This window comes from Falco rusticolus, chromosome 5, assembly GCF_015220075.1.
Source record: "Falco rusticolus isolate bFalRus1 chromosome 5, bFalRus1.pri, whole genome shotgun sequence".
Lineage (NCBI taxonomy): Eukaryota > Metazoa > Chordata > Aves > Falconiformes > Falconidae > Falco > Falco rusticolus.
The window spans coordinates 71,634,958-71,657,801 of record NC_051191.1 but is presented as its reverse complement, the minus strand read 5'-3'; the positions used below and the strand labels follow the sequence as shown (position 1 = coordinate 71,657,801).

Here is a 22,844-nt window from a genome sequence, read left to right as displayed (position 1 = left end):
GGAAGTTTAATTCCTGAGTGGGTCTTTTTCTGGTAGATGAATCAGAAATAAAATCTTGCAAAATAGTTTTAAAGGACAGATTGTTAGAACACATACCCTTTTACCCAGAATTGTGTCAGGTTTTCACTTCATCCAGAAAATTAGTCTGCCAGTGTCACCCCTTCTAATTTCCTTCTTTGGGCATGTTTTGCTTTTTTGTATTTTTAGTAAAACAATATTTAGAAAGATTCTTTCATGTATTTTCACAACACAGAATTGGAATTTTTAGCGTAGGGGGCTTCTCCCTAGATAACTGTATCATATGAGAACTTGTTATGAGATAGCTAAAACGTACTTCTGATGTAATTAATATCCATTTAACTAGAGCTCAGTGTTGATTTGAAATATCTCAATAACTGTGATTTATAAGGCTGCCACAATGACATCCATTCACACTTTTACTAAGCATGATTCTCTCCTTGAATCATTGAAGAATGCTGCTGGTGGGTTTTTTAACAGTTGTACTTAACAATAGTCTCTTGTTATTTCCATTCAAGATAAATTTTGTCAGTGCCTGAAAAGCTTCCTCCCTGTTAGACTTCATGGAAAGTGTGGCATCTTTACCCTGTATTAGTATTTAGGACAGTAATATAATTCCTGAAATAGAAAATTATGTAAAACTTTTAACTGATTTTAGCCTTGTTACTTAGCAAGATTTTCAGAATTTGATGTTTCTTTTACTAAGCACCTACAGCTTGTCAGGAGAGGAGAAGAGGGAAGAACATGCTAAATTTAAATAGGGGAAGCTATTCTTCTGTTTTTAATACTCATGACCCAAATCCAGGATTTGTTCACTACATTTCAAAGGACTGAATTTTGTCACTTTTTACATTAATTGCAGTGGTAAACAGGTGGATTTGCCTGATCCATTCCAAAGTGCTTGTGATTTTGTCTTGGAGTCTTGCATTACTTCAGCTGTTCTGATTTGCATTGTACATCACATTAACCAGAATATACATTTAGCACAAGACCAAAGTTTTTTCATTTAATTATTTAAATATTTGTTTCAATTGATCTTGGAGGCTTTTGCTTATCCCAGCTTTGAAGTCCCATTATGCTCTAGGGAAGATCTATTATGCTTTACGTATTTAAATGTTTTAGTATGTTTACTGCTTTTATATGAGTACATAGTAAATATGTATTTAAAAAATATTTTGTATTTTATATTTAAACTAGAAAAGAGAAGTTATAGTGAATGTTTAGACTTTCAGATCATTATCTGCTTAAAGGATTCAGACATTATTACAAAAAGATGCCACATGTTTAGCACTGCTTGTTACCAATTAAAGAACTTGAATTTCACATACTCACTGATTTTGTAACCATACATTTGTTATATATATTTTTTTAAAGATCTGTTTGAAGCTCAGACTTAAAATCCACATACTATGGATTTTAAATCCATATACTAATGGATTTTATCCATATACACAGCATAAAAAGAGACATGTACTATGGTTTTTTTTCAGTTCATGGTTCATTTTCAGTGACTTGGGTTAACTATTGCTGGAATATGCTTCTAGCAAAAAAATAGCAAAATATATTCTTGCTAGAGTATTTTTTGTAACTACTTTTGAAAAGAAAGCTGTGCTTTTAAAATGTCATTAATAACAGAAAAAATAGTTTGTCCTACCTCAGGGTATTTATATCTTTGTTAACAGTTCATAAACAGAATTTTAGTAACTGATTTAAAACATCGTGGCCCATTTTTACGTGATGCCACAACATATGATCTTTTTTTTACTTAAAGCAATTTTACATATAGGAGGCAGTAATATATCCATAGAAAGGTTTTCCTTCCCTTCTATACCAGATTTTTTTTATTTTTTTAAACATTTATTTTATAGAATTAAATCTTGCCTATGAATAACAAAATACAAGACCAAAAGTGGCTAGAATTGCTTTTAGATATTGGGAAATATAAAGATGCAGAAGAAAATTCAGAGGTCTTTAAAAATATAAGTAGCATTACTCATATAAAGCTCTTCTAAAAATATCACAGAAAAAAAATGAGTGCCTCAATAAGAAATGAAGGAAATGTTAAAGGGCATCCTTATTCTGAATCACCACTGCACAGACACTAATCAAATCTTACACTAGCATGGCATTGATAGATATTAAGCATAAAATATCTTATTCCACTGACATACTGACAAACTACTAATACAAGATCTGAAGCGATAAGGGGATTATCAGCAATGGAGATTGCAATGTAAATAAATGGAGTGTCTTATTTCTTTGCCTATGGCTGCGGTTTCTGTTATAAAGTTTTGGTTTGATATATATATGTTTCTATCATCCACACTTTTCATATTTACTTAATGGATACCTTAAAATACAATATTTCAGTTCTGTTTTATTTAATGTGTATGTATTTGTTCCTTGTTTCTGTAAACTTCCCAGCAGTATAGCCTTCCTTTAAACTAGTGCATATGAAATTTAAGGAATATTTTTGTAGATCACTTTATCCAGGAACCTAACTCCTGTTACTCACTGGCATTTGCTGTATATAGAAGCAGAGATGAATGACTGTTACATAACAGGTGTTGTACTGTGAATATTATTTCATAAATCTAAGGAAATTTATACTCATAGGATTCAGTTGCATACATGAAAACCATATTATTAGAAATTATAAAATTTAATGATTTTTTCTCCCTGAATTCTGTATTATGTAAGTTGAAACATGTCCCTTTAAAAATAAAGAAACTGCTTAGGGAACAAATTACCAAACTCTTAGTTTTCCTGACCAGGTAAGATCGGCATGAGGATCCACTGTACAGTGACATAACAACAAAAGTCGGTACACTAGACAGATGTGCACAAATGCATTAATCAAATAGGGGAACAAATTTCCAGCAGCTGTAATAATGGCTAAAAAAAAAAATAAAATTAATATCAGATACATGTGTATAAGTCTCTATATAAAAATGAATTCATGCACAGCAAAAAACCCATACATCCTTTGTCTTAACTGACCATCAGCTCTAACACGTAATTAACTTCCTACCTTAATCTTGCTCGCAGTTTCAGCACCTGTGTATCTGTGTGGTGGAGAGCCTTTTTTCGTATCATGGGATTAGATACCTATTTTCTTTTGTGTACTTTGGTCCCCAGAGTCTGTTTGTTTAATTTGCTTTGACTTCTGCCTCACCAATATCTATCTTCATTGTGCTACCTCACTTCATTGCAGTTAATAAACAGCTTTGAATGTGGGTTAAACACTACTTAGATAGGAAAACCTAGGAACAATCCATACATAATTCTAATTACTACTGTTTAACCTCTTTTCTACAGGAATTAAAATTCAAAATTCTGATAAAAAATAAAAAAGTTGGAACAATTGAGGAAGGTATAATCAGGAGAAATCTTGACAGTCATGGTGAGACAGGGGAAATTTCCGAATTTGAAAATACATTCAATGAAGATGAGACCGATGAAAAATACCCTCTTTACCCACAGAGTGATTCCTTAAAAAGAAAAAGTGGACGTAGACATTCATCCCCACCTCGAAAAAAGGCAAAGGTAACTTTTGTCTCAGTTGAACTTAGAAAACACATAGATGTATGCCAGCTTTTTTTAAAAAAATAAGGATTATCTTTAAATAGAGACTAAATTTAAAAGGTAGGCTTTAAAATTGCTTAGAGCGATGTTTTTTTGCAATAGTATGTTTTAGCTCAAAGTTTCAGAGTTTTCCTGATTCTTACAAGACACTCCAAACTGGAACATATTTTAGTATCAAACAAAAAACAACCCTTCCCTATGCTCCCATCCTAACCTCATGTGCATTTTTCACTTTCAAGTCTTGTACTTGTACCAGGTGCTCAATACCACAATATATCGAACAACAAAGTGCCCAACAGCTTGTTGGTCTCAAGCTCTCCTGGAGTTATGCTATGGAGAACACTCAGTAGCAGTTCCTGATGATGGAGGACAGAGCTAACAATCTCTTCTCTGCAGTCACCAGTCTATTTTGGAGATTTTAAAGAGTTCCTGTTCCTCTATTTTCTTTGATTCTGGATTTATGCATGAATTAGGTGTAGAGTTCTTGTCGTGCTTAACACAGCTTTAAATACTTACAATGGGAAAGACATTTTATATTTGTCGTGTAAAGACTTAACATTAAATACTATTTCTTGCAAATAGAATGTAAAAACTGGAATGTAATCTTTTCGGTAGTCAAATTGAACTTATTTTTTTTGATCAAGTAATAATTAATCTGCCATGGAAATCTATTGCTCCATCAGGGTTCAAGCTGCTTTGTTCAAGTTTTTTAAGTAGGCAGGAAGCACCCCAGTATCCAGTAATTTTCCACATATCATGCTGTATTTATCTAAATGTGGGTAAACCGGTAATGCTCCTTAGGGTTCAGTGTTTTTGCTGAGAGTCTCTTCCTCTGTGTCTCTTTTCACTAAGTGATTTTAAGGTCAAGAGCTTTGCTTCTTTCTCTTTCTATCTGATATAGAAAGATAGTAAAAAAAAAAATCTGAAGAAGTATGGATTCCTTTTTTGAAACAAGGGAGGCCAATTTCCAGATAACAGGGTCACATATATTTGTAAATCACATTACAGACCAGAACATATACCACATACATCTTTGTCACAGGCAGAAAAGAAAATGGTTTCTGGCTCTCACTTTATTGGAGTGGGACTATTTATTCTGAGTTTCCACTCTATTGCTCTGTTGAAGGGTGGGAGAGCATTTGAATCCACACTCAACATACTGTAGTGATGTTGTTGCCTTTGGTTGCATCGCTGCCTTCCACATCCACAGACTTGCATTACTCAGGAGTTCTGTGACAGTAGACTCCTATTGTTCCTCATGGGATGTAGCCCCAGAATAATTAATGCACTTGAACTTTGCATAGCTTAAGAACTATGAGCAGGCAATCCCTATTATTTTGTCAGATGAGAATTTGCTGTCAAAATTTTTAAAGGAGTGTAAACATTATTAGCACCATCAGCTCTTTGCTGGCTACTACCACTGATTAGTTTACAAGTTCATGCTAAGTAAAATAAAGAGGTTACATAGTACCTGAGTTTAAGCAAATTAAAACCCTGCTAAAATTTCAGTTGCTTCAGTGTACAGCAGCCCTTGCTTTCGCTTCCTTTGGTAATGGAAAAGTCTGAACAAAACACTTTTGGCCAAAGAACTTTCCATCTTAAATAAGAATGGAGTTTTCCTAACTTCAGAGCAATGCTTGGAAGGATATACCTGTGATTGCTTTACTTGGCACAGTGAAATATTCTCCTTTTATTCTACTTTGTGTTGTTCAGTGTGTATAGATTCTTTCGGCGTCTTTTGTTCTTCTTTCTGTTTAGTTTTTCTTCCCCCCCCCCCCCCCCCCCCCCCCCCCCCCCCCCCCCCCCCCCCCCAAGTACTATCAGTATACCTTTTCTGGTACTTTATGTATTTAGGAATATAAAGCTGGACAAGTATTTTAAAGGAGTAATGTTAAGAGCCATGAAAAATTATGTTAATTTACATACTGGTCTCAGAAGCAGGGAATTGATAAAGCTGTCCAGCAGAATACTGTGCTAGGAAGCATTGGAAACATCTCTCCATTCACCCTATAATTGCTATGATAAACATAGAGACAATAACCTTAATTGTCTCTGATTGGATCAATTTTCACTATCAAAAGTCATATCTTCTGCTCAAATATTCATTAATTGTGGCACATTTTCCCATGGTTTATGCATCTAAAATGATAGTTTCTTCTGAATTTCTAATAATAATAATGAAATATTTGCAATTGTGATGTTTTTATTCTTCCATTATTTTATATCATGATTATTAGATGAGAGAGACAAATGTTGCCCTTCCGTTGTCAGACCTTGTGATTTATACCAAATCTGAGAAGTTTGTGAGCTTTGAGCATTCCCTTGCTAATCAGAATTGCTATGAAAATAATTCAATTGGAGAACTTCGAGCACAAAAATTGGTAAAATATTCAGGTAATTTCTTTTGATTCAATCAGATAAAATAACAATGTTGCTTGAGTTCACCTCTTAGGCATATGAAACACATATTGTCCAATTCTATTTGGTTGTTTTGATGACATTTAGAAATATCTTAGCATTTGCACTGCATTTTTATATTTCAGTTGGTTTTGTGAACAAATTGAAATACAGCTTTGTTTTAATTTCATGTAGTTTTATAAGAACAAATATTAACATGGTATACAAAATATATAAACACTTTTTGATTCATTGTTTTCTGCATCAAATAATTTAGAAGTTACAGTCAATACTTGAAAATATGTGGAATAGATGTCACCCACCCTCATGTATGGTCTGTATTCCTCACTGGACATGCAGTACCCCTGGCTTTGATGGTAACTGCAGATAAGAGAATTTGCATTGATGGAATGAATAAAACCCTTAGGGGGAAGTTTGCTTCATTGGACTAGATCTTTCATACCAGCCAAGTTGGATTATTCAAAACTCATTCTGTTTTGGAGCATCTCCATTTGGTGCTGCCAATACAGTGAAGCCTCTGCTTTTTTAACTCCAGCTGTCTGCCAACAGCCTTAAGATAGTGTTGAGAGCAGAGATCACTGACCACAGGTATGAAGTCTGCCACAGGGCCATTCATTCAGGTCCAGCCCAGCTGCCATCCATTTGTGGAGATGGTTCAATAGTTCATTAGTGAATGGTGCTGAACAGAATCAAAACAAATAGGCTTTTGCCAGCTATCCATAGTCAGAGTCCTCTCTGGTCCCTCTAGCAATCTAGTGAACATAAAAGTCGTTTTATTGGGGTGGGGGAGGGAAGGGTGACAGGAGGGTGGAAAGGATCAGAGTGATGGTCGTGGAAATGTAAAGCTTTCTGTTTAGTTACTAAACAGGAGTAGTGTAGGTAGAAATAATCTGAAGTTTTCTATATCTTTAGTTTATGTCTTTGTGGGAGGGAACACTGCTAGGAGGAAGAAAATCAGCTCAAATAATTAACATCTTCTGAAGATTATAAAGGAATCAATTAAGTGTCTTTTAAAAATGTGCTCTTCACTGGTTTTGAGCTTTGTCAGTCATTTTTATTTAAACCTCAAAAAAGCATTTTTCCTACTAAACTATTAAAGAATGAGTGGTCTCTTTGATCAATTTCCTGGTTTGTGTCTTTTAATTTTCCATAAGAACACAGTGGGCTTTATTATAAAAATCATATTTACCTTAACAAAGAGGTGAAGAAAGAGAATATTTCCGTGAAGGAATGATTCTTGGTTATTGACCTTTAACAAAAATCTGCACTATACGCAGAAGTCAGATCCAAATATACACAAAATATTAAAGTTTTAAAATAGGATTTTAGCATTTTCATGAGTGCCCCATATACTAACATTATTATGCATTAAAATGTCGTAAAATAGAAATACATTTCATGATATAATAATTCTGTAAAAATAAATAAATATTCCTGGGTCAATATAGTATATTATTAATTACTATTAATATTATTAATATTATTACTATTATTATTCAAATAGGTTCTTTATATTAACAAGGTTTTTCTTACCAAGATCTTATCATTTTATTTTTCAGCTAAAGAGTTTGTTGGACATACTTCAAGATTCATTACAAGAATCTACCCCAAAGGAACAAGAACTAACTCTTCAAATTATAATCCTCAAGAGTTCTGGAATGTGGGGTGTCAAATGGGTATGTACATTTGCAGAGACTGTTGCATTCCAGGCTTTGCAGAGACTACATAGATGCAAGAGTTTTTCCTTCCTATAGTATTTTTTTGCTGTTATATAAGTTACATATTTTCCCTCAGTGGTATCACTTTCATTTTGTGTTATCTAAACTTCTCTGAGAGTCTACATATCCTAGTAATGTTTCATCCTGGAATCCAGGAATACTAGTATATAATAACTAAGAGGAATATTATTTTCATCTACTTACTTTTGTAATTGATTAATATTAGGCCCTAACTAATTATAAATATTGGGATTTGTTAAATACTTGTATCTTTAAGCTACCATCATTTTTTTCTATTGGATAATAAGAAAAACACTAGCTGGAACAACACAACATTTTAAAGCTTTGAACCTTATTTTGGGTTGCTCCTAGCCATAAGACTTAACAAAGCATGATTTTATCTCATGAAACAGTGTAACAAAAGCACATACATAAACAACTTTCAACAGCCACAACAGAATTTTCTTTTTCTTTATATATTATCTCTTTTTTTATTAATAATTAAAGATATTTATCTGTGTGTGTCTGTAAGGAAAGTCTAAATGATAATTTATATTTTACTGCCTGTCTTGGCTGAAATTATCATGTTAACTATGTTATCTTAGGTTCTGAGGTAAAAGTAAGCGTGCTATGCATTAAGCAGTGTACTGCCAAAAAAATAAAACAACCCACCCAAAACCCCCCAAAACAAACAAAACCCAAACCCCTTGCAATATACCTTTCAAGAATATGAAAATAGATTACATTCTTTTGCATGCTGTAATTAAATTTCATATTCTCAGTGTATATTTGTTAGCTGTGGCTAAGGTAGAAATAGAGCACATTTATAAGAGAAAATGGGAATGGGAGCTTCTTATTCTTTTTTTATTCTTTGTATCCTTTTTTTCACTTTTTTATTTTTTATTTTTAAATCTTTTTCAACTGACATCTAGCACTATAGCTGCTTTGTAGTAAGCAAGGGAATAGAAGCAGCTGCCTTTTTAGCTAGAGGTGGGAGCTGTTAGAATGCAATTGCATTTGATTTTTCCTAAGCTTGCCTTGTGGCACTGAATTAGAAGAGGCAATGGAAAAATATAGATATGTGTGATTTAGGAATTTTTACACTGCAATGGAAGCCTAATATGAAGGCTCCGTAGGTTTTCAATGGTTTTGTGTGACTTGGAATATCACAGATGCAGGAGATGTGGACACAACAATTAGTATTTTTGCCCAAAATTCCCAGATTATATCTTTGCTACTGCAAAGAAGCACTTGAGTGCTCTTGGTCAGCAGAATACCAAGGTACAGCTAGGAGCTGCTGGGAGTTTCAAGTGACTGCACAGAGGCAACATTATGTTTAACATCTTAATTTCCAGTACAAAGCATATTAGTTCCCTGAGCAATGAAATAACAATAACTTCTGTTTCCCTTAATTTCAAGTTAGGTTTTAATTTGAAATCCTTAAAAATAAGCATGGCTTCTGTACTCAGCAGGCTTTAAAAAACCTCTCACCTGTTAGCACTTTCCCCTTTTTAACGGCTTTAGAGGCAGTCTTGTCTTCATCCTTTTGCTCTTTGGTTTAAAAGATTCTTAGTTACAGAATATTTTTCTACATCAGTCTGCTACACCTTCTTCAGCCTTAGGTAAAGTAGAGAGCAATACTTTTTTGCATCTACATATATATTCTGCATTTATTTCTGATTCTATACCAAGGCCACTTGAGGGAGACTGTGGGTTGAGCAGGGCAGTTTGCTGAAGGGTCCAAGTTTTGAGAGGTAAAGGTAGGGCCTCACCTTGTTGTATTCCAATACGCACATACAAAGATGGGCACGGATTTCATTTTGCCTGTAGGGCTCCTGGAGGTTATGTGCACCCTTGCTCCAGGCTTCCTTTTTCACTTGTTTCCTTTGCCAGCTCCCAAAGTACTTCTGTTTCAAGTTACCTTCTCAGATATTTTTTTTAAACAGTGTGCTATTTCCAATCAACCATCCACATACATATTTTCTATTGTTTAACCCTCTAATGTACCCCCAGCTACTCTCCAAGTTACAGAACTTGGAAGGAGCATCATGTCTCAGCTTTCACTGAGAGATTGCTGTTCCTACCCCTGTGGCCCTGACCACAATGGGTGGAGGATGTCCCCAGCCTAAATTTCTTACCATTTGCTGCCCCCACCCTGAGCTATGCCATGCTGTCAATGCCACATGTTGAGGTAATGTGGGAAACAAGGACTAGGGAGATTGTGTGAATTTGGCCACTCATTGCTGGCTCTTCCATGAAAGAACTGAGATTTACTCAGTCCCCCCATAATTCTCTCATTGTCACAAATTCTGCTTCTCATCCTGACTGTTGTATGGAGGTATAGTTTTACAACTACAGTAGGAGTAGAAAAATTACTAGTTAGTAGATTAGTTGTTTGTGTCTGCGTCATTATAAATGTTTATTTATAGTACGTACTTGGAATTGGGCTAGGCTGTTGCTGGAAGTATGTCACTGTTACCATACTATTTGAAATTGGTTTGATTATATTCTGTCCTTGTGGTTGATCCCCACTAAGCCTGATGTCATGCTGTTGCTGGATTATTTACCTGGGATGGTGCACTCTCTATGTACTATTTTCATTGCTATTAAAAACTAGCAAATTTGATTTATGCTTAGAGTAAGTGCTGGCCAGAGGTCCTAAATTTAAGATTGAATTATTTTCTCAGGCTTATCTGACTGCAGTTTACCAGTTCTCTTTCTAGCCGGTAAATTTCCACACTGATCTCTGTAAAGGGTATCCGTTTGTCAGATCTCAAACAAGACTGAAGTCTTTGAAAATAACTACTTTCACTGTTGACTCAGTCTACTTTATTGAAAATAATTCTAAACATTAGTGTACAAAGCATACGATGTTTGTTGTACGGGGGCTTTGGGCCCCTTCCTTGAAGAATTAAAAATATGCAGGAAGTGGTTAGATCTGCCCTCTTGGTCACATCATTTGCATCTTCATTTGCAGAAACATTTTTCTCATGGGAATAGTTGGATTATAAGCAAATCTCCACATACATTATTTCCAAACCATGTCAGAACTATTCTTGATTCCCTGATCTGTTTTAGATAACTGTTTGGCAGAAATATAACTGTGCTTCACAATGCACCTCCCAAAGCTCCACTCAGTGAATCTTCTGCTGATGTCCTTCCACTGATTTAACAAAGATTTTTTTAATTTTTGTGTCTGTCCTGTGACGGTATAGTCCACATACTCTCCCTGTGTCTCTGCCATTGTACTCTGCATCCCATGCACAGATGTAATCCCTCCAGATCCCTCTACCACTTTCCTAAAACTGTTCATGTGACTCTCAGGTTTCTCTTATGTCACCTATTCCCCCTCCTCAGCTCCTTCACCCTCCCCACACCTGCTAGCTTACCCTTCTCACTTACCTTTAAGTTTCTCTAACATCTGTAACTGTTCTGGCTGGGAAAATAAAATATATTAGGTTTTTTTCAAACCTACATATAATATTCCCTGTCAGTCCTCCGCATTATGTAAATGGTGAGAGTTCTGTTATTCCTTCACTTCCAAAGGCCCAAAACAGTGCTTTCTTCTGTACCTTGCCAGCAATTTTCTCTAAATTGATTGGAACATGGTAACTTGGAGCAGCCTGGCACTCAGTGAAAGCAGGATGAAACGGTCCAACAGGCCCAATATTTGTTGGTGCTGAGGAAGAGAATTACGTAATTGTATAAACCTAATTTCCAGAGGAAGGCAAGTTAAAAACCATAGTAAAAATTCAGGGTTTCCACAAAATCACTTTTGGATATCACTGTGCACTCAGTGTTCATTCTCTGAAAACTGAGACTCATAAGAACAGGATAGGTTTTATGAACAAAGAGGTCTTATGGAGAAAAATACTTTTCATAGTCTGGGAAAATTAGCATGCCTCCTGCATACAACTGCAGTGTGGCACTGGAAAGAGCTCGTTTGGCATACCCCTATCTCCTTTTTATTTAGTAAATAAAATGGAATGTAAAGATTTATGCGGGAAAGAAATTTCAGAACAGTTATTTACATAAACCGCTATCAGTTATATTATATTGACTGAGAAAAACAGAGCAAAAAAAAACCCAAAACAAACCAAAAGAAGACCTCAGTAAAAATAAAAGTGGAAAGACTTAAATGTCCTTTTGAATACATCCTTTGCATGCAGTAGCAAATATTATTCATGTATCAAAAGAACCTATGGGAATGACCAAAACATGTCTTAAGTTATATGAGAAAGCCATGGTATGGCAGGTACAGAATTTAGTTTTAGAAGAGGCTATGTAGAGCATATGTTTTCTGGAGCACTCATGAAAATTTATGTGCTACTCTGAAGATTCCGCTACGTGTATGATGGATTTTTTTCTTACCATAGGTTTTGTTTTGGCCTGCAACATCGAAATGCAGCTTGGAAACTTTGTGGCTAAATCCTGTGTGCAATAATATGATTTAAAAACGCATAAAAAGATGAGTGATAAAGAGCTCTTTAACTAGTTCTAAGTTAAACCTCTGAAGCTACCTAGGGAAAAGAAATCTGCTTTTTTAGATCTTGGTATGCCTCACCTGTGCAACTTAAAATGATCAAGTCTGACCTTGCTTGTGTTCAAAGTGAGTGAAAACTTAAAAGAGACTGACTTTGGAAAGCATCATACGAAAAAGATGGCAGAGGATCATTAATTACTTTTGAAATTTGGTTGTATGTTTTCTGTAAAACTTTATTTTTTCTTTCTTGCTGGATAAAAAAACAAAACTGGAGGACAACAGGACCCGATTATTTTTTACCTAAATTAACCAATTATGTTTGATTATGGGAAGTTCAGATACTCTGATGATCTTACTGAACACTATACATTTTAGAATATGTGATGGAGTGTCAAATTTAGTAAAGAAATGTAATAAATAATTAAATTAAATTTAAAGGAAAACAAACTTAAAAGATGGTGGAATACTTCTTACAGTGTTAATTAGGTTTTCAGCATGGTAATTTTTACTCTTGGTTATTTTTACTGGATTTTTTTTTATCACAGCAGAAGTGTAAAGTAAGCATTTTCTATAACATGTTTTTTTCAACAGCTAATTTACTGTTAAACATCTGAAACAAACTGACAATATTCATTACATTATAGCTTTGAATTGTTATTGCTTGGATTTCTAGTGAAAATTGTGAAGTGACATGCTTTAATGTTTTTATTTTTATGTTCAAGTAGGTTATTAGAATACCTCCAAACTCTTTGTAGTATATGTTACTGCAGTTAAATACTGAGAACTGTTAAACTATCGTGATCCTTAAAACCATGCAGATGGCTTACCTCCAAATGCTGCCTATGTCATGGAAAAGACAGAAACATCACAGCATTTCTCTTTTGTTCATTCTGCATCTGAAAGCCTAATTGTTAGTCTCCAGTCATTGAACAGTTTCAGCTGTCTTTCCAAAACAGGCTCCATATTTTGTCCCAAACTAAAACACCTCTTCTGCTCAAAAGCAGGGGAAGTCTGACATGTCATACCCCTCATGGCCAGAACACACCCAGTCTGTTCCATACAGCTATCTTTCCAGTCTAGAGCTCATTCTTTCTTTGGGCTTGCTGTGGCCTTATCCCACAACTGACTCATGGAGAATGTGCTACAAGAAAGACAGGAAAGTTTTCCTACTAGCTTCCAAGGCAAGGAGTGCCCTGGAAGAATGCAACAAGAAGGCACAGGGAAGTATCTCTTGGGTGGCCACTTCCTCTTGTTGAGTTTTCAAGGACAGGACTAAACGTCATGGGTCAGCTGCAGAAGAGGTGTGGAATTAATACCTATATTATTACTGTCTTACTAATATTGTTTTAACAGTCCAAAAAATCATCTTTAGGAAGTTAAAACTAGGTCTTGCACAACTGACATGAATCTTACTAAATACTGTTGAATAATGTATTGTGGAAAGATAACACTAAGATGCCAAACAAAGAAATGTGTTTATTAATAGCCATGTAGGTGGACAAAAATCTACAGCTGTAATAAGCCACATATTCATCATGGTTTATGGAACCCAAAAAAAGCATTGCTTCACCTCTTACTCTTTGCTCCCATAAGTCCCTAGCCTAATGGGACTTTAGAATTCTAGACTCCAGGGGTATGATTAAATTCATACTTAAAGTAAGAACACATTTTTTGGTTATTTTGCCCCATAAACTTCACTGATTAGATCCTCACTAGCTGTAGTGGGGCAGCTAACTCATGTGTAGACATTTACAAGTTAGGTGGGACAATATCACTCTGATACATGAAGCTACCTAAATACGTTCGCCTTTCCTTTGGACTGGCTCCAAGGGCTGGGAGGTGTTTTGAATAAAGGTTTCATGCTTCTTTTGCAAGAACTTCTCTAACTGCCAGGTTTATGACAAAGCTCTTGGGCTACTCTGGAGCCAGCTCTCTTTTAGGCAGGTTTTTTTTGGTTGGTGTAATAGATACTGGAATTTCACTTAAAAGAAAAGAAACACAGAAATTTCATTTTATCATTAATTTTTCCAGCTGTCTTCATTAAATCCACAACTGCAGACAACTAATGGAATACTAAATAATTTATTTGAAATCTAGTCATATTTAAAAAAAGGCAGAAAAAACTGCAGGGACAAAATTGTCTCTGAACTCCTTGCTGACCTTGTTTTAAACCCTGTGTTAAAGACTCGTACTAAGGAAGGGGAAGCTGATAAAATACACACTTCTGCCAAGAAGCATGAGGCAAACTAATTATAAAGTGTTTTTTTTGAAAAGTATCTTTCAGAAGTGAAATAAGTGAAATCATAACCAAAAGATGCCCAGACTTACGCTGAAGTGTAACTTTCAGACGGATACATTAATGAAATAACAAAAATAAATTGAGATTTTAGATTTGATAGATTACCAGAAAGGCTTTAGGTACTTTTCCCAAGAGAACTCCTCAAGGGAGGATCCCTATATAAAACCAGTTGCAGATATATTTGGACAATGAATGACATTCAATCACCTAGTATCTTTTTTTCTGGTAGACCTACTTGTAATTAAGTAGGAACAATGTTAGCAATTATGACCATTATAATGACTGAATTCTTAACATTTCTGATGACAGTGTCTTTAGAACAACAGTATTGAATTGGCCCAAAGACAACCGGGACAGACTGACTGCACATACTGAGCATGATGTGTCAGTTGTGCATGTTACTCAGTTCTCACAGCTCTCTCTTACTACAGCAGAATACCTCATGTTGTACGTCATTCATAAATTAAGTTTCTGCAGAGTAAGAGCATCCATTTCAAAATGCATCAGTGATAAGAAAACCCCAAAATTATAATTAAGCTTAATAAAATCTGGAGTCTGAATAGCTAAAGACCATTTTGTTTGGTAAGGAGAAAAAAAAAATACATACAGTTTGACAAAATTTTTTGGTCAGAAAAAGAGACGAGAGACAGTTTGTAAGCCAAAATTTGAACTAGCCAGTTAAGTCTGCTGTGTGTTGTCAGGGAACCAATCACTCTATACTTTTTCTTTCTAGTAAACGTAAGTCTTTTTCATAAATTTGGGTGGGATCTCACCTATTCACTGGCTTGGCAAGAGGGCTAAAGCTTTTATAAAACTCACAAAGCCCAAGGCAAAGAGGATGCTGAGGACATCTAAGAGACTGACCTTGGACAGTATGTCCACAAGCCTGAACTAACAAGCACCCAGAGATGGCAGTGGGGATCAGCTTGACATAACAGGACAGGACCAGAACAGCATTAGTTCAGGCTCAGAACTGCCCAGGAGGCTCCTGTAATTTGGCAGAGAGTCTTAATTATGCTGGAAGTCTTTCTAGTTTCTCAGATCTGAATAGAAAAGGTATTTAAGAGCCACTTTGTTCCACCATTTTTCCTGGTTATGAGTTCTGACCACCTGGTGATAGAGCTGTTAAATGAATGCTTGCTTCCTGGTATATGTAACAGGTGACAATTCGTCATCATGTTACAGTTTATCCTTCCTTCAGATGTCTTTAGTTGGTTTCAGTGTAATCTGATGACTGAATAGCCTCCTCTTTCATCCATATTTTGAGTCATCTCATACTCAGTTAGCATGCCCTTTATTCAGGCTGCGAGTGATTTTTTTTTAAAAGCAACCTACATCCCTTTGAAAAAAGTAATGTGGACTACCCAGTCATGTAAGGATGTCTGAAAATGTTTCTGTAAATTTGGGCAGTGATGGATTGTCTGCAGGTGTGACCTGCATATGAGAAGAAAGGATAGATGGTCAATACCCAGCTAGGAGTGCTCATGTGGAATGAAAGCAGTGTCTTCAAGTCTAATAACATAGATCATGTCATAGACGATAAAATGTGCCAGATCATTAAGATATGGTCCTATTTTCATAGTATTTCCCAGCCTGTGTGAAATTCAATCCAAATTTTGGATATCTAAGGCACAGAAGATGCATTGCGTTCATTGTGAGTGGCCCATTTAAGAATATAGACAACTGGAAAGAGCTGAGAGGGTGGCAACAAGACTGATGAAAGAGTTGGAAGTGTGATTTATTATATCTCTTTAGACTCAAATGAAGTGAAGTAAATCATGGAGATGGGAACACTGGCACGGAGTGCTTTTTTGCATATGATATTTTTGGAGATTGCATAAAATCCAGACATTTTGAGATGGATTTTAAATGGCATAAAATACAATTAAGTAACTCATTTTAGGGAAAATTGGTGACAAATGTGTACTAATCCATTAAAATCTTTCCTTTTAAATGCAGAGAATATATTAAACCTTAGGGTTGTAATACAGCTAATAGAGCCAGGAAGGAAAGAGTAAAAAATAATGACAATTTAAAAGTCCCAATAGGTACATTAATTGAGAAGCAGTATCACAGACAAAATACATGCAGTTTTCCTCAACTGCCTTCAAACCATAGTCATTTAGAGATCTAAGAACCCCAATACTCACTTTGGTTTTCAAAAGCTTTTGCTTTCAATGTAAAAATCATTCATGTCTTGAATGGTCATGCTTATGGAAGGTGCTGTATTTGAATACTTAGATTGTGGTTAGTTCTGCAATGAGTTGTGGGACTGACTTCAGTTAACTGCTTGTGATATAGGGATGAAATATGACCTTTGTATTCCTCTGGGCATTTATGGATTGTTTCATCCTTTTGGAGCTAGGCTTTTTCCTAACTCACATTTGCTATATGAAGTTATTTATATCTGGGGCCAACAGGGACAGCCATGGCAGCATTGGTACTTTGCAAGAGGACTTGAGTGTTAAATACTCTGATCTGAAGGAGATTTGGCCTCATGGTTCCAGAAAGGCTAAATCGATTTCAGATGCAGGAATCACACTGAGGAATTCCTTTTCTTACATTGTCCTTTAAGCCCATGTTTTGCTCTGCTGTTTTGATTTTGATGTCAATATTAAAAAGATTTTGGTGCTTAATGGAAGGACTGAGGAGAAAGTTTAACTTACATAGTGCTAAATTTCAGGTGTCTATACTTTTCCATGAAAACCATACGTTAAAATTATGTACTGTTCAGATGGTTTCATAGTAAACGTATCTGGGCTTCTTTCCAAAAGAAACCAGCAGTTTAAAGCTCTCCTTGTACATGCATTAAATTTCTACTGTTTCATAAAACAACAGTACAAAGCATGTTATTGGCAAGTTCTGTCCTTGAATTCAGCAAAACTAAATGAAACACTTGGATAGAAATTCAGTCTTCCTTGCAGAAAGATATGCTAAGACCACACTGCTAGGACAATGGAAAACATAGGTTTTTAATTTATGAACTTTACCATTTCTCAAGAAGTTGTAAGGGTTATAACTGCGTCTGATTAAAAAGAAAAACTGTGCATCGACAGTACACCATAAAGCATTCTCCTAGGAGGCCCCAGGCAGTTATGAACCTTGCAAACAGTTGTAGCAGAGGTATGCATCTCAGAGAATATAATACAAAATTTAACATTAATTTACCTTAATTGGGTTACAACTTGCAATACTGGGAAATCAGTAGGTAAATTAAAACTACTGTTCAGTGTGTTTTTAACTTATTCTAAGGTAAAAGTAAATTAGGTAAAAATATAGTATTGATGTTTGAAGATATCAACCAATAATAACATTGCCCTTCACTTGTGTTGCAAAAGTAATTTTCTTAATAAGATAAAATGTGAAGTATTCTCCTTTGCTTGTTTCTGTTGTTAAATCAGATTTTCCTGCTTAGTAGCCTATAAAGCTCAGCAAATTTAGCAACAGTCTCATTACGTACAATCATGTAATTAGTTTCATCACGTGGAAGCTGCTGTTTGAAGCTGTGACTGATTTGCTGTATCCAGTTACTCTTTCTAAAACACATATTCTGAAACTATGGCCTAGTAATTGCCTATGGACTGAGAGATCTTGGGGTATCTGTAGATCATGCCAGGACCTGGGCTTCAAGGGGCCTCAGGGTTGCAGTTTTGTAGCATTCATTGCACTGCTTGAGTCAATGTGTTAAAATACAACAAGGGTCATATAACACCATGTTTCGGTCTGTTTCTGGGTGATTTGTTGAGTCATAAAAACCAATTTGTGAACCACTTGCAAAACTATACCAAGAGTATACTTACCCTCTTTCAAAAAGGCAGTGATGTGCAATGGGCAATATGAACATTCTGAAGTTTAGTTTCTGTTGTCAAAGGTAAAATAAGCTTAAAGTTCCTTTGCATACTGACACAGAATCTATGCCTGCATCTACATTAACATTTCGTTCAAATCAGGAGTGCATGTTGTGTTTTGGTGGTGGTATTTTTTTCTTGGTTTGGGTGATTTTTAGGCAAGTTTCCCAATTGTTCCTACTTACTGCACATTGGTTCCTGTTGCAGACCAATGTTATCTAGCACAGATGGGATTCCTTTCAGATGAAATAGAGGATGCACTCTGGGAGCACTTGATGTATTCCAGCCTCTAATTGGTATTGAGGGCATGGGACCAGGCTAGTGCTCTTCTGAAGTAACCTCACTGAAAACATACATAGTGCAAACATTAGGTCCATAGTACCAGCTGCTTCACTCTACAGATCTGTTCCTATGTGTCATTTACTACAGGATTTTTTTAGAAGGATCATCAAAGCAGTGAAGAAACAAATTTTTTTTTCAGTGAAACAGACCCAAATTTCTTGCATTTTCACATGAGATAAGGATTTCTGAATTCTTCCAAATGTTCATTCAATACATTCATATTATCTAATAAAAATGTGTAATAAGGTCCTCTTCTTGAGTTATTATGAAGAGTCAGTTGTGCTGCTTAAAGTCTTCATTTTTTTCCTACCAAGCCATTAAGTAAATGACTTTTTATCGTTTCCTATTTAACACATGTCATGTTACCACTTCACTGATTTGACTTGTGCATTTTCTATTTTGAATGTGACAGGAAGCTCCAATGTACCAGAGCAGGGGAAAATTTCATTAAAGAAGTCTATTGCAATGTTGGCTTTATCTCATGAATTACAATATCCTGTTGATGAGAAGTGTGTTATTTTATTATTGCTGCTGCAGCAAACCAAAAATATTTTGAGCTGCCAAGGAAAGGAAAATCTGTCAGGTGTATACTATCAATAAACACCAGTACTGGAGGATTAAGCTTGAAAAGAGCTTGCTCACATAAATTTAAGAAGAGTTTTAAAATTCTACTTCTATAAACTTATATGTATTTGCACTGAATATTCTAACTCTAAACTAAAGCTTCTTGATCTTCTGGGTGACATGCTTTTGTGACAAATTCTGCACCATAACCAAGGTTAGTTACAATCCGATGCTCTTGCCTTCTGCATCAGAACTTTGACAGCAGGCTCAGCGTGCAGGGTCTTGCCACTGTAGAGAAACTAATACGTGAATTTAGTTCTTATGGAGAAAAAAGATCTCTCATTTCATATTCTGCGAGATCTAATTTAAAAGAAAAGGGAAAGCACACAACACATGACAGTGTAAAAAAGATCTATAGGGTAGTCCTTAAAACATGGTGCAGTCCTAAATAGTGCACTTCTTTTGTGCATGAATCATTCGTTATTGAATACTGCTAAATTTAAGAGAAATAACAGGATCTTACATGCGACTTAAAAGATACACATATTTTAATCTCATTTACTTTTGTTTTTACTATTACTGTCAGCTGTTTTATAATATGGTATCAGCTCCAATCACTAAACCCAACATTTATTTAATTTTACAGTGGCCTTAAACTTCCAGACACCAGGAGTACAAATGGAATTGCAAAATGGAAAATTCCTAGACAATGGTGGTTGTGGCTATATTCTGAAACCAGAATTCTTGAGAAATCACAATTCAACATTTACTCCACACAATGTGGGAAGATACAGCAAACCAATGTCTCTGTCAATAACGGTAAGCTTAGTTAATTGTTGGTCTGTCGCATAAAATGTGAAAATAGATGTTATGTAGTTGAGACCTATTTGTTAACTCTTATTGGTTCCTCATGTTTACTTCATTCCTGGTTGTTGAGAAGTTGAATATTGGTTTTTAACAACATTTTAAAACTCTCATGTAGTATCTACTGCTGCTTGGATGGTTTCCCATCTGTAATTCACTTCTGTTTGCTAAAAATATATAGATGTTCAGAAGTTATGCAAGTTTGTAAAAGTACATGATTTTTCACAGTATTGCGTAAAGAAATGCAACTTGCACTGTGTCACAAACACAGTGATGAAGGGACTTGTCAGTTACGGTTGTGGGGACTGAACTCTGAAAACTTAGAAACTGAATGTGCACTTTTGGTGTTATTTTCTTTAAGTATTAGTAATACTACATGTGCTATAATGGTAATTGACAAATAGAAATGTTTAAAGGTAAGATAACAAGCTTTATACTTCTTTTAAGCTTCGTTATCTTTCTACACATACGTAGAAGACTATTTCTCAGGCTAAAATTATATAAATAAGTGTAAAAGAGGGATGAACCAATAAGCCTTTGAATTCTGTCCACTTCCCCAAATTAAAATCTGATTTAATTTTTAAAAATATTAGAAATACATGCCATTTAAAAATAATGGGTTAGCAAAATCCTTCTTTTGAGGTCAAGTAGATGTTTTATAATTGTTCACTAGTTAGAAAACTATCTTTTCCCAATGAAAAAGTGCTATTTCTGTTTAAAAAGTATACTACTTGCATAAATGTTATTTAATAAGCATAAAATCAGTATGTAATTGCTATTTTGTTTCTTTCAGAGAATTAAATAGTGGAGATAAAACATTAGATAATAACAATTATAAAATACTTAAATAATGCATGTACCTAATCAAGAACATTTTTGGAGTCCTAACAGTGAGCATTCCAATTATGCAGAGACATTACTGGATGATTTCAAGCACCCATGCATATACATCAAGTATTTTAGTCCTTATTTGTATAAAGCTGGAATTAATTAAGATGAGGAAAAATCCCCAGCTGTAATGCAGGAGACAGGGAAAAATATTGACAAAGGGAAGGAAATGTCTGAGTCTGGAAAAAGTTGGAAAAGAGAAAGGCAGCTTTTTAGACTGAGGACATAGACTGAGACAGGCTGGGTAGTGCAGGATACAAAGAAGCAATGACATCCCACCAGCTGAGGGACTGTAGGGCACAGAGTGTCTCATTCATTGAATCAGCAGAAAAAACAGGAGTGGTGGCTGAAGATAAAAAGTGTCAGGAGCAGGAGTCAAAGGGAAAACAGTTTCTGCTAAAGAAGAGTTACTAACGATGAATGGAGAAATTACTTAACAGAGGGCAAAGATATAAAACATCTAGGGGTCAAATCTCTCAGACTGACTGTGAATGAATGAATGAATGAATGAATGAATGAATGAATGAATGAATGAAAAGAAGAATATAAGTGAACACAAAATCACACAGGGCCCAGTTTTACTGAGTTCAATATCCTTCTTAACCTCATGTGCCGTAATTCCCATCAACAAAAAGCAGATAGTCTTTGAAGCAGAAATATAAATACTCAAGGTACCTCATAAGGAAACTTCTGAGCCTACCACGTTATACACTACCCTCTCTGTATGTCTGCTTCACTTTGGGTCTTAAAAATTGATTGGATTTATGGATTGGGGTTATAGTGTGCTGGAAAGAGCTCACTCTTTTCCTGTCCTGTGAGAGACTTCCACTGGCTCTATCAATGCGTTAAGAGCGGGAAGCAAGACTTGGCCAATGTGGCTGAATTTTTGTCATGACATTTAGGGCATGTCAAAGAACCTTTCCTGGTTCTAAGTGGGCCATCCATCAGTGTTTGTGTCTTGCAAAGCTTTCCAGTGAAGGCAGTAGCTATTTTCTAGAAAGAAAGGGGACAGCATCAAGGTTTGCTAAGCCACTGACTGTTCTGCTGTTTCAGACTAGAACTTTTCTTGGAGTGAGGTGTTACAGTAAATATCTAAGCAAAGGGTGGAATTTGTGGGGTTTGATTTTTTTGTTTGTTTGTTTTTGTGGTTGACCGGGGAGTAAGAACATAATGATTTTTGCTCAGTCCTGAGATCTGGATTATAACAGCCATATCTTTCACCTACATTTTCAGGGTTGTATATTGCTCTAGATACATTCCATATATTGATTTCTAAAAAGCATATCACTGAACAGATGGTTATTATCTCCTAGGTGTCCTGAAATATAGATAGAAAGCAGACAAAGCTGTGGCTTTCATAAATCCTTTCTTAGGCTGGGTGCCAGATTACAGGGGAGTCTGAGGCAAAATTTCCGCATAGCTAACTAAATTAAGGAGAAAAACATCAGGGATCCTACTAAAAGCATAGTTTTTATGTATTACTGTGAAAGAGAAGGCACAGAGGTGAGAGAGTTTGCTACATACCCTGTAACACAATGCTGACATCACTGTGGGTGTTAGCGCTAGTCCACTAGACACAGCTTTAATAGGAATTCATGAGCTTCATGTCAGAAAATGCAAAAATCATGAGACTGATTTCTCCACCAGTATTATTTTTCATCATAACCAAATATAATTTTAATGATGTTATCGAATAAAAACTTAAAATGTGAAAATTATATTTTGAAGCATGATATCAGATTATTATTGCTTTTTTATGATGAGGGCGGTGAAACAGGCTGACCAGAGAGGTGGTAGATGCCTCATCCATGGAAACA

General features: G+C 35.4%; 1 protein-coding gene across 1 annotated transcript in view; it reads left to right on the top strand.

Moving 5' to 3' along the window:
* PLCZ1 (phospholipase C zeta 1) overlaps nucleotides 1-22,844 on the top strand; it is a 48,371-nt gene that overhangs the window by 19,959 nt on the left and 5,568 nt on the right. The window contains exons 7-10 of the mRNA XM_037390141.1: nucleotides 3,337-3,564; nucleotides 5,841-5,997; nucleotides 7,581-7,697; nucleotides 19,922-20,094. Coding sequence (XP_037246038.1) covers nucleotides 3,337-3,564; nucleotides 5,841-5,997; nucleotides 7,581-7,697; nucleotides 19,922-20,094 — 675 coding nt within the window. The remainder of the gene's footprint in view (nucleotides 1-3,336; nucleotides 3,565-5,840; nucleotides 5,998-7,580; nucleotides 7,698-19,921; nucleotides 20,095-22,844) is intronic.